Source organism: Nicrophorus vespilloides, unplaced genomic scaffold (assembly GCF_001412225.1).
Source record: "Nicrophorus vespilloides isolate i.1.1-1 unplaced genomic scaffold, Nicve_v1.0, whole genome shotgun sequence".
In the NCBI taxonomy this organism is placed as follows: domain Eukaryota; kingdom Metazoa; phylum Arthropoda; class Insecta; order Coleoptera; family Silphidae; genus Nicrophorus; species Nicrophorus vespilloides.
This window is the reverse complement of record NW_017098031.1, coordinates 91,654-103,124: the sequence shown is the minus strand read 5'-3', so window position 1 is coordinate 103,124 and position 11,471 is coordinate 91,654. Positions and strand designations below refer to the sequence as shown.

Sequence of the window (11,471 nt, the reverse complement as noted above, 5' to 3'; positions counted from 1 at the left end):
AAAATTAAATAATCGTATTTTCAAAACTAATTACATCTTTTTTAAATAATTTAAGAGAAGAAATATTTTCGAACATTCACATCTCAAGTGGAACGTGAAAAGGGGCGCAACAAAAAAATTAATTATATATATACACATACACACACGTAATGTAATTTAACTTAAGTTTTTGTTTTTCACGTAAGTTTACTTGTTTCTCGTATCATTAGGGCATTACGTATTTTTGTTTTTAGTTTGTTAACGAATTGTACATATTTAACGTTTTTCTCATCTCTTTTTTAATTAATTTCCGTTTAGTTCTAATTGATTATTTCGTTTGTTCATTTTTATTTACTATAGTTTTTTTTTCGCGACGCGAAGCGCAACAATTTTTGTTTTTAATTAAACATATTAATTAATGAACTAATTAATTAATGTAGACATATGTGAGCATGTATCCTCGTTTAGGAATATTGTTAATATTATTATTACTATTATTAATCGACACACACACACACACAAACGTACATACTTTTTATTACTTGTACAATTATCACTTATATAGTACACATAGATTCATATTTTTTTTACTGTGATGTTAAATGTTATTATTTTTTTAATTATTAATTTATCAATCTCTCTCTCATATTATTATTTTCTTTGTTTGAAACGCAAACCGGTAGAATTCTTTCGCGTTTTATACAAAAAAGGAAAAGAAAAATAAGAAACAACCTCACAGTACAAAATTTCTGGATTTTTCAATCTCGGATCAGGAAAACGACTGAATGGAAACAAACCCCCTCCCACGACTTATTTTTTTGTTTGTTTGTTCTCAACTGCGCACACCAAAACGTTTCGGTTTTCAGTTTTCGCACCTTCTTCCTTAGATAAATGTACATACTATAGTCCACTTAGTTCTCGGAGGATGTACGTATATACTGTAAGTTAACTAAGAAAAGGAATAGACGTAACTAATGAAGAAAACCTTATTCGAACTGAATAAAGTAACAAAAAAAAATAAGTATAAATATATAATAAGGGAAATAAACAGTTATTCTTATAGAATATTTAATATTTGCTGTGTCAATTTTTGGATTTAGTGTGCGTGTATTAAGATGACTTGTGTAATTATTGAATATATTTATAGTATGTTATTTTTGTAAGGTACGAAGATTAAACGACGATAAGAAAAGAAACGGAGAGCTTGGTTATGCACTTAGGTTATACAATAATACTAATAATACACCGATACTATAATACTAATAATAATGATGATGATGATGTAAATGTAGTTGAACGAGTGAGTACATAGTGTGTCTCTCCTCGAAAATGTGTTTTCTTCATTTTCTCGACGATATCTCTAAACTTGTACATACAATCTTGATGATCTAAAGATATTCAAGATATATATATAAATATAACTATAATGTAAAAAAATATGAAAAAAAAGAATGAATTATTATAATTATATAGAAATACAGAACTATTTTACTACAAAATTGATGATGTGTGCGCGTGTATCTGTCTGTCTCTGTGTGTGTTTAAAGTGGAAGAGGAGATATGGGAGTCAAACATTTATTTCTATGATTTCATTTTCGCAATGTTCACTAGTTTTTTTTTTTTTGATTTATTTGTGAGTTCTAAAAAAAAATTGTAATGAAAATGATGAAACTGATTTCGAGAAGAAAAAAAGAAAAGCAATTTAAAAAAAATAATTACATAAGTGAACGAAACAAAGAAAAAAAAATACGTTTAAACAATAAAAATTACTTCTGTTGAATCCAACTCGTTTTATTTATTCCTTGTTATTGTTTATTATATAATTTAAACTGTTTTTGCAATTGATGATCTTCGTGAGGGAACTTAAAAATGAAGGTTTAGTAAAAACAGTAATTGAAAATTCGTTGCTTGAATGTTCAAATGAAAAGAAAACCAATACTAACTGAAGATTGATAAAGATTTCAAAAAACTTATATTAATGGAAAATGGAAATGTATAATAATGATAGGATTATTTTGTTTAGGAAATAAATAAACTCTTTCAATAGATTATGCAGTGGTCGGCATATTTATTAGCTAAAGAGCCAAATATGAACATTACAACAATTTAAAAAAAATTGAGAGCCAAATCTGCTTGTTTAGTAAACTTTTATTACACTAAATAAAACTAAATTTCATACTTAATAAATATTTATTAATGCGAATAATTTGCTTGCATCTCCTTGGAAAGTTTGAGTAAGACAGGTTTGTATGTTGTTGCGCCTCCGTGGATATTTGTGCCAGAACCGCACTTAAGGAGCTTTGGAGCCGCACTTTGCCGACCACTGGATTAATGAAATTTTATTTTTTTTTTCAAAATAAATATTTCCTTTAAAAATGTACATAATTTATGGCTTTTGTATCAGTCTTCACTTGGGAATAATATATAAATTTAAAATGTTTATAATAATGAGCAATTTACAAAGATAAGAAAAGTTTTACTTAAGTTAAATTACTTAATTAATAATAATAAAAATACAGTTCCATATTTCAAACACAAAACTTAAAGTTTTCAAATTTTTGAAACAAATAGAATATACATTTAAATTTACACTGTATGAAATTGATATGAATTTGAAAAAATCTGCTGTTATCAAAACATATTCAAATTTTTACACAATTGTTATCAAACATGGTTGCATACATACATTTCCAGAGCTTAACCTAACTTAATCTCTTCACACTTACGCGCAATATATCTTGATGGAAGAGGATGGCCAATAGATTGAAAACCTTGTTTTCGCAGAAGAGGAGCTCCGTTATCGGAATGGTGCACGTCCTTCCACTTCCCGGTGAGTTTATCTTCGGGTTATTTCCAATAAACTTTACCCCTATATCACACAAGATACCTAATCGCAACTTTGTAAAAATACTTCCTGGTAACAGTTATTATAGGCAACTTATTCACTTCCCAAAAAGTATATTAAATTTGCAAAGTTTTAACTATAATTACAAGAAGAAATTCGTATTATTTAAAAATCGAAATTTGTAGCGCGCGCGCTTTTTGAAAAATAATTTTATTAAAAGTTACGCAAATTAGTGCAGGCAAAATTGTATGTATTTTTTTTAATTATGTTAGGAACTCCTTTATATGTTGGGAATACCCAACAGATTATTGATAAGGCTTGTTACGAAACTGAGATCTACGTTAAAAATAATATTGTAAGTATTTTTAATCATTCCTTGTTAATGACTAATAAAGAAGAACATATTTTAGGATTCGATTTTAGTGGAGAACATGCACGATGTTCCATACGTTCAACCTAAGAACTTTCAGCCTGAAACTGTTGCAATGATGAGTCGGATTTGCACCGAGATTAAGAAAATTGCTGTAAATATGCCTTTGGGTGTGCAGGTATAAAGTTTCTTGCAACATAAATTAGTTCTTAATTTATATAAATTTCCTGCAGGTGTTAGCTGGAGGAAACAAAGAGGCTTTAGCTGTGGCTCAAGCCTCGGACTTTGATTACATTCGCGCTGAAGGATTCGTTTTCAGTCATGTAGCGGATGAGGGATTTACAGATGCAAACGCTGGCACTTTGCTGCGTTTCAGGAAACAAATCGGAGCCGAATCCATACAAATATTCACTGATATCAAGAAGAAACACAGGTTAAATGTTTAAGTATGTTAGTTTCTGGACTAATCAATGAGTTATAGTTCGCACGCAGTAACGAGCGACGTTTCTTTGGAGGAAACGGCTCGAGCTGCTGAATTCTTCCTCAGCGATGGTATTATCCTTACTGGCACGGCGACCGGAGCGGCTGCAAGCGTTGAGGAACTGAAGCGGCTAAAGCAGAACGTTAAACTACCGGTTATAATCGGTTCCGGTATTACCAAATCCAATTACAAGTCCTACTTGGATGCGGACGCCTTCATCATTGGTTCCCACTTCAAAATCGGAGGAATCTGGAACAATGATTTGTGCGAAAAGACGATTAACGAATTTATGTCTTCGATTAAACAAGAATAACTGAAATATAGTTTAATTTTAATGCATTTTTTGTCCAAGTTATATAATGAATTTTCCGTTATTTCAATTATCGAGTAGTTCAATAGAAACGCGCTAGATGGTGCAAGCAAGTTAATTATATTTATTCATAACTTTGTTAATACAAAATGAAACAAATAAAATAAGCGATTATTTTAAAGCCAGATAAATGGGCCACATTTATTTGTAAGTACTGCTGTAATTAATGTGTTAACAAAAGTTATTTAAATATATTGTAATGTATTGTTACTATTAATTTATTGTTGAAAAAGTAATAATTTCATTTGAAGAATAAAACGCTGGATTTTTAATAATTTTAATTTTTTTCTAGTTTTGCCATTGTTTAGTGTGTTACATAAACTATTACGTTGTTGGTAAACCTGGTGTACCTTTGAAATAGTTTTGAAAATTTCAATGGCTGTGTTAACGGTTTTGTTTACTTCTTCCCTCAGTTTTGTGTGAACATTTAGTGTTTGTTGAGAACGACAAGATAGAAACAATGAACGACGAAGTGGTGAATATCAGGCCTTGCTACGTCCTTCTAGAGCAGTGTACCCCGAAGGCCCAACTAGCACTCAGTGCAGAGTTGAGAAATGTTATCAATGAGAGGAATATCCTTACATCGAAGAGCAAAGAAAAGTTCCTCTCAGCACTGGACGAGATCAATTCCACTGACATCGAAACCAGAAGAAAGAAGAGGAAACACCAGGCAGTGCAGGAGATACTCAGCAGTGAAATGGCTTACTTGAAGCAACTGGAAATTATAATGAATTTCTTCATGAAGCCCATTCAGTCGAAGGGTATTATTGGACAGGAACAATTCGAAATTCTCTTTGGAAGCATTGATAACTTATATAAAGTGAATGGAGAACTTTTGAATGAGCTCAAGAACGATCTGATGAGTGTTTCAGCAGCTTTCTTCAAACTTGCACCATTCTTCAAGATGTACTCAGTTTATGCATACGACTACAAGAATTGCTTGGATACTTTGAAAAATTTATATGAGACAAATAAAAAGTTTACTGGATTTCTGTTGAATCAGGAGAGTCGCCCAGAAGTGCAATCAAAGTTATCATCATTGCTGATAACACCGATTCAGAGAATTCCCAGATACTGCATGCTGCTTAAGCAAGTTTTGGATAACACCAATTGTTCTGAACCTGACTATGATATTTTGAAAGGTAATATTTAATTTAAATTTGTGTATAATGTTAATATAATGGAAATTTATTTGTAGATTCCTTGAAGAAATTGGAAGCTGTTGCAAGGCACATAAACACTTTGGTGGAGGAAAGGGAAAACTCACAAAGACTGTTGGAATTGCTTCGGTGCATGAAGAATGGTAAAGAGCTGGTTATACAGCCAGGCAGGAAGTTAATCAAGGAGGGAATTTTAGTGCAAACTATACCAAAGAGGAATAACACTGAGAAAGTGTATTTGGTGTTGATGAGCGATATAATAATGCTCTGTCACATCAGGAAGACCAATCTGTGCATGCCGAATTCGCTCAAGTGTCATTCGATATATCCGCTGAATAAATGCAAGGTGACGCAGAATACGAAGACGAAGATGTTCGAGATTACCTGCCACGACGAGAGCGTTGTGCTTCATCATCAAAAGGTCCAAGACACGGACGAGTGGATCGACGTTATAAATTCATCTATTCTGAAATGCATCCGGAATAGGAACACGCTGAGGAAGGGAAGTTCGTCGAGACGACCTGCCGGCAAGGACAATCTCAGACCGTACATGGACGTCGGCGTGAGTCCCGGCGTGAGCAGGATAAGGAAACGCAGGCGGACGGAGGAGAACGTGGAAAGGGAAGACGGAAAGATGATCAGGTACGATGACAGTTGCGACGGTGTTAATTGCCTTCCGATAAAGCTGTCCTGCAGGAAGTCGATTCACAAGGATGGATCCGATTGCGAGGATAGAAAGGACAGTTTGTTTCCTCTTCGCCATCATTTTAGTAAAGAGATAGACGTGGTGGGTGTAGATGAGCCGGATAAGGAGACACCCGAGGTCGATCCAAGTGTGTTCGTCTTCGGCAATGAAAACGTAAACTCTAATCGAGGATTCAGCTTCAGGTTGAACAGCATTTTCAGCGGCATCAAGCGTGCCTTTGGCTTTAAGTCTGATCAGTAAAATTATAATTATATTTTATGATTGACATACATTATATGTATTATATTTATTACTTGTATACACTGTGCATAATCTATATATGTATTATTATTATTTATTTGGAAATATATTTCTATTATCTGCATTCTGTTCCAATCGTTGGAAATTAAAAAGATTTTATTTGTCTTCTCTTTCAATGCGTTACTTCTTGTTAATATATTTAAGGTTTGAAACTATTTCTTATAATGTAAACTGTTCTAGGAAAGATTTGTGTAATAAAACTTGTTGGATAGTAATTTATTTGTTTGTTTTTTTTTTTAATTATTAATTTATTTGTTCGTTTTATGTAAAATACAAGGTGTCCTCGAGGCATTGACACACCTTCGCCGCATGCAGAGATGTTAGCTGCACCTATATTTTCTCCCTAAATATTAGGCAAAAGTGTGCGAATGCCAGATGGACGCAAAGTTTCAGAATAAAAGGATAAAAGCAAGCTTAAACATAACATAATAGCAGTAGTAAGTGATTAAAGTGTCGTAAGAATTGAAGAAAACTGGGAACAAAATTAATTAACATCATTATATATATATAAACAAAGTAAACTAACTACGCACTCAGTGGTGCGTTCATTCATATCGTATTAGTGTTTTTTTTTTCTTCATTGTTCAATCTAGGATTCGTATCAATCGGTATCACAGTTACTAAATCGATAAATAAAAGACATAAGTTATGGTAAAAATCTCGTAAGGGCCGAAGCGCGTTTCGATCTGCACTGGACGGAATCTTTAATATATATCATTGTTCGTCTCGCAATTCGCAATTTTAGGATTTAAACACGGATTATATTGAAGATTCCTCCGCGACGAGCGAAAACGCGTTTCTGGTGTAGACCAGAAGAATGTTTGTTTTCTTCGGCCTCAGTCGTTATAAAAAATATGACTACTCAAACTAATAGTTCTCAAAAAGTATATACATCTTAAAAATGAAAAATAAAACGTCGAAAACAAAATTATATATATATATATGTATGAAATATGTTTAGGTCTATTTGAATAGTTGTTTGGCGTAACACCAAATCTTGAAGAAGTATTCGTCTCTTCTCAACAATGTTCCTCGTGCGTAGGAGCGAATGTCCGCGTCCATGTTGTGATCCCTCATCCACGAAGTCGTTGGTTCCGAAATACTGTAAGAGGTCGGTTCCCTGTCCGTGCCTTCCCTGAAGTCTTCTTGATCTCCTTCTGCAGGTTCACACATTATTATAGACGATGATGATGGTTGATGAAGAGGGTTTAAGTTTAACTCACCAGTTCCCGGAAGAACCTTGAAGGGTTCGTCCGATTCCAGAGGATCGCTCAAACCGATCTCGTTCCTCGCGAAGATCCTGATGAGGTAATCGTGATCCTCCTGCAAATCTCTGATTGTGAATTTTAAGACGCCCTTGGAAACCCTGCCGATTTCCATCCACATCGTCTTCTTGATATCCCTGATCGCGATGTTGTAGCCCTCCAAAGGAGCACCGCCGTCGCTCTCCGGCACTCCCCATTCGATGACCAAAGCGTTCGGTCCTATCGTCCTCATCTCCAATGGGGCGGTGGGTGGTGTTGGTACGGCTGCACAAAACGATACAAGAATTAATAAAGAAATTACACAATTTAAGTTTTAATATCTTACTGGCATGTGATCTTAATTGAACAACTTCTGTATTAGCAGCAACGCTCAAACCGACGGAATTCTCCGCGAAGACCCTAAATACGTAATCGCTCTTCTCCTTCAAATTCTCCAAGGTGTATTCCAAGGTGAAGGACTCCAAACTGATGACCTTCTCCCAACGCGGCATGAATTCTAGCTTCTTTTCGACGACGTAACCAATGATTTCTGAGCCGCCGTTGTTTAGTGGGGGTTCCCATGTGATTGTAGCGCTTCTGCTGGTGGTATCCTTAACTTGCAGATTTTCAGGTGGTGATGGTGGAGCTGCAAACATTCAAGACATTAGCACTCATCCCAACACGTTCGGCATAAAAAAAATGCGAAGCAAAAGCGATTGAGCACTTACTCATATAATTAATTTTAGCTGGCGGAAAGATTCCTAGCAAGCAATACAAGGTCTCTTCGGTTTTAGCAAAGTGGTAGTTAATTCCTAATGCGAAAAAGCGTTATAGAATTTAAGCGATGAATATAGAAATGCGACTTACTTATTCTCGAGCCGGCGATGATCGTGTCTTGTGGAAGATATGGTTCGCTGAGACCTACCGAATTCCTGGCAGTGATTCTGAAATTGTAGCCGTGGTCCTTCTCTAGGTAATTGACGGAGATGTCTGTCACTTTGCCCTTGGTACCGCCAATCTTCTTGAATTCGGTCTTCTTTGATTCGCGAATTTCGACGATGTATTCGATGATTTCTGAGCCGCCGTCCGTTAATGATGGTTGCCAAGAAAGCGTGAAGGAGGTGGCGCTCATTCCGGAGATGTCCAAAGGTCCCCTTGGCGGAGACGGTCTTTCTTCAATTACCACTCTAGTGGATGTGCTTATGTCTTCGGCAACGAAGCTGAAATCGTACTCTTCTTCGCGCGTGCACTGTTTGATAATCAACCTGTGCACTGTCCTTTCCGAGCGGAAGGTGTACTTGCTGCTCTCAGTGATCTTGACGCCCTTGAAGTGCCAGTGGAATTCAACGTCTGACCTCGAGAGTTCGACGATCAATTCCAGATCTTCTCCGAGCGGAACCTTCGAGATTTCAGGAAGCTTCCTGATGAACGAAAGTGATGGTTCGTATACAGTCAGTGTGGCGCTCGATGTCTGCTTGCCGACGTGACAAGAGTAGGTGGCCTGATCTGTGATTTCGGAATTGTAAATCTTCAATTTCTGTCGTTTTCCGTCGATGGAAAGTTGGATGTGCTCTGAGAACTGAATCTCGCTGTCATTCTTAAACCACGAGACCAAAGCGTCGCCTTTAGTCAATTCTATTTCGAATACGGCCTTGTCGCCCTTATTGACGGTCTGATCTTCCAGTCTGGAAATGATCTCCGGTGGTAATTCGATGACTGTGATTTCGGCGCTGCATTCCTCATCGACCAATGCGCAACTGTATTCGCCTTCGTCGTGGATCGAAGTGGTTCTGATCAGTAATTTCCTGACACCACCATGTTTCTCGATGGTATATCTTTCAGTTGTTGTATCAATTGTTTCGCCTTCCTTCTTCCAAATCACGTTAGCAGCATCCGAAGAAATTTCGACTTCGAGGATGGCTATTTCTTTCTCTGTGACTTCCAGATCTTGCAGTCTCCTGATAAATTCAGCCTTAGCTTCGACCACCTTAACAGTGGTTTCAGTCTTTTGGTTCTTCACCGTGCATTTATAGCTGCCGATGTCCTTGTGCGTGATGTTCTTGATGACCAACTTATGGATTTTACCTTCTTCAATGATGACCCTGTGATCCATTCCGCTGATTTCCACCTCGTTGTGATACCAGTTCGTGGATATCGTGTGCGAAGTCTCGCACTCGAGTGTAAGAGTGTCGTATTCGGTGCTCTCGTAATATTCCTTCAGCTTCCTCGTGAATTTGGCGTCCACATCGACGGTGACCTTAGCGCCGTGCGAAGTCTTACCGATTGGATTGGTGGCCACGCACTTGTAGTCTCCTGTGTCTTTCTCGGAGTCGGCATCCTTGATGACCAATTCGATGTTTTCTCCGTCGTACGACATCTTGATGCGTGGAGATTTCTTGAGAGGTGCATTGTTCTTCAGCCAAATAACTTCAGGTACTGGATTACCGATAACCTTGGCAACCAGACGAATGGTTCCCTTTTCTGGAACGACGAGTTCTTGGAATCGTTCAACAAAAATGGGTGGCTCCGGTTTTGGTAAAACACATTCTAAACAAAAAAATAATTATTATTAGTAAATGAAAAACAGATAAATGTTAAGATTCAGCGAAAGCGGGGTTTTTAAGAAATAAAGAAAAAGCGAAGCTGTATATTTATTGTTCACAAGAATACCTTCGACAGTGAGTGTACAGGTAGTTTCGGCTGTTCCCAAAGGATTAACAGCCTTAACAGTGTACTCTGCTTGATCGTCTTTGGTGGTTGGAATTATTGTTAGAATGTACTCATCATCAGTCTTCTTTGGTTTGTGTTCAGTCAGTGGTTTGCCGTTCTTGTACCAGGTGATCTTAGGCGTTGGAGTACCGACGATGCTTGTACTCAACACCACGGCATCTCCTTCTCTCACATTGACGCTCTTAAGCTTCTCGATGATCTGCGGTGCTTCTTTCTCTCCGGTCTTCACCTTAATAGTTACTTGAACCGAAGACTCTCCTTCCCTGTTTCTAGCTATGATCGTGTACTTTCCTTCCTGTACCTTCTCCACCTTCTTGATCTTCAGAATGCTGCTGTACATGTGCATGTCAGAATCGTTAACGATGGTAACGTTCTTCCTGTTTATTGGTTTTCCGTTGAAGAGCCAGGTAATGTCCGGCTCTGGCACAGCTACCAGTCTGCATTCGATGGTGACGTCGGTGTTCTCGTCAACGCATTGTGGTTTGGGTTTCCTGGCAAAAGTGGGTGGAATACCTTCGAGGATATCTGCCAAAGACGATTCCCTCGAAAGGCTTCTTCTGGATAAGCAGGTCATATCTGAACCATGATCGGAGAGTGGAGCTTCGACAATTAATTCGGTCGTGCTGGATGCAAATCCAGCGGCGTTCTTGGCTACGCACGTGAAAGTGCCAGCGTCTTCTGGAAATACCTCGCTGATAATAAGAGTGGCCACGTTATCGTCATCGTAGAACATTTGGAAGTCTTGCGATGGTTTGATGATGGCTGTCTGACGGAACCAAGTGATTTGCGGTCTTGGGGTGCCTTCAACTTGGCATTCGAATTGGACTGTGTAACCATCTGGTGTGTGTTGTGGTTCCAGTTTCTGAATGAATCTTGGCGCCGAGGATTTCTCCTTGGGCTTAGGTCTTTCAAACACTGGAAGTCTGTCAATTCTTTCGTGCAGTTTCTTCTGCACGTACAGATTGTACGAAGCTTCGTCCATAAGATTTTGTGCTGGTACCCAACCCTTCTCAGCGGTCAGGTGTTTCTTCACGTACCACCAGTCGGTGTTATCGGTGTCCAAAACGTAAACCTTCTCGCCTTCGACTAAATCAATTGCTTGATCAGCCTCGGCGATGTAACTGCTGAGAGAGTACAGTATATCACCCTCGTTGACTTCAATGATGTCTTCCTCTTCCCTGTAAACCTCTGTCTTCCTTGTGATACTCAAAGAAGCCTCTTCTAAAAAAATAATATCATATTAGTAAACAATGGAATTCATATATAAAAGAAAAAAATATCAATAA

General features: G+C 37.3%; 3 protein-coding genes across 8 annotated transcripts in view; 2 read left to right on the top strand and 1 right to left on the bottom strand.

The window, feature by feature from the left end:
• Positions 1-2,638: 2,638 nt before the first annotated feature.
• Positions 2,639-3,994, top strand: LOC108561550 (uncharacterized protein F13E9.13, mitochondrial). Its single transcript, XM_017919542.1, has 5 exons — positions 2,639-2,809; positions 3,097-3,179; positions 3,235-3,372; positions 3,428-3,627; positions 3,676-3,994. The coding sequence occupies exons 1-5, from the start codon at positions 2,731-2,733 to the stop codon at positions 3,986-3,988; spliced, it is 813 nt and encodes a 270-aa protein (XP_017775031.1). The 5' UTR covers positions 2,639-2,730; the 3' UTR covers positions 3,989-3,994.
• A 308-nt stretch (positions 3,995-4,302) lies between these two features.
• On the top strand, positions 4,303-6,358 carry LOC108561548 (putative protein tag-52). The gene is made up of 2 exons (XM_017919539.1): positions 4,303-5,187; positions 5,244-6,358. The coding sequence occupies exons 1-2, from the start codon at positions 4,506-4,508 to the stop codon at positions 6,149-6,151; spliced, it is 1,590 nt and encodes a 529-aa protein (XP_017775028.1). The 5' UTR covers positions 4,303-4,505; the 3' UTR covers positions 6,152-6,358.
• A 415-nt stretch (positions 6,359-6,773) lies between these two features.
• LOC108561546 (titin-like) overlaps positions 6,774-11,471 on the bottom strand; it is a 70,475-nt gene continuing 65,777 nt past the window's right edge. For 5 of the 6 annotated variants that reach the window (XM_017919531.1, XM_017919532.1, XM_017919533.1 and 2 more), the window contains 5 exons: positions 10,126-11,406; positions 8,323-10,002; positions 7,802-8,101; positions 7,435-7,740; positions 6,774-7,368 (listed from right to left, as the gene is read on the bottom strand). In XM_017919531.1, the coding sequence (XP_017775020.1) occupies positions 7,175-7,368; positions 7,435-7,740; positions 7,802-8,101; positions 8,323-10,002; positions 10,126-11,406 (3,761 nt within the window). In that variant the 3' untranslated portion in view covers positions 6,774-7,174. The remainder of the gene's footprint in view (positions 7,369-7,434; positions 7,741-7,801; positions 8,102-8,322; positions 10,003-10,125; positions 11,407-11,471) is intronic. The other variant, XM_017919537.1, reaches the window with a different exon arrangement.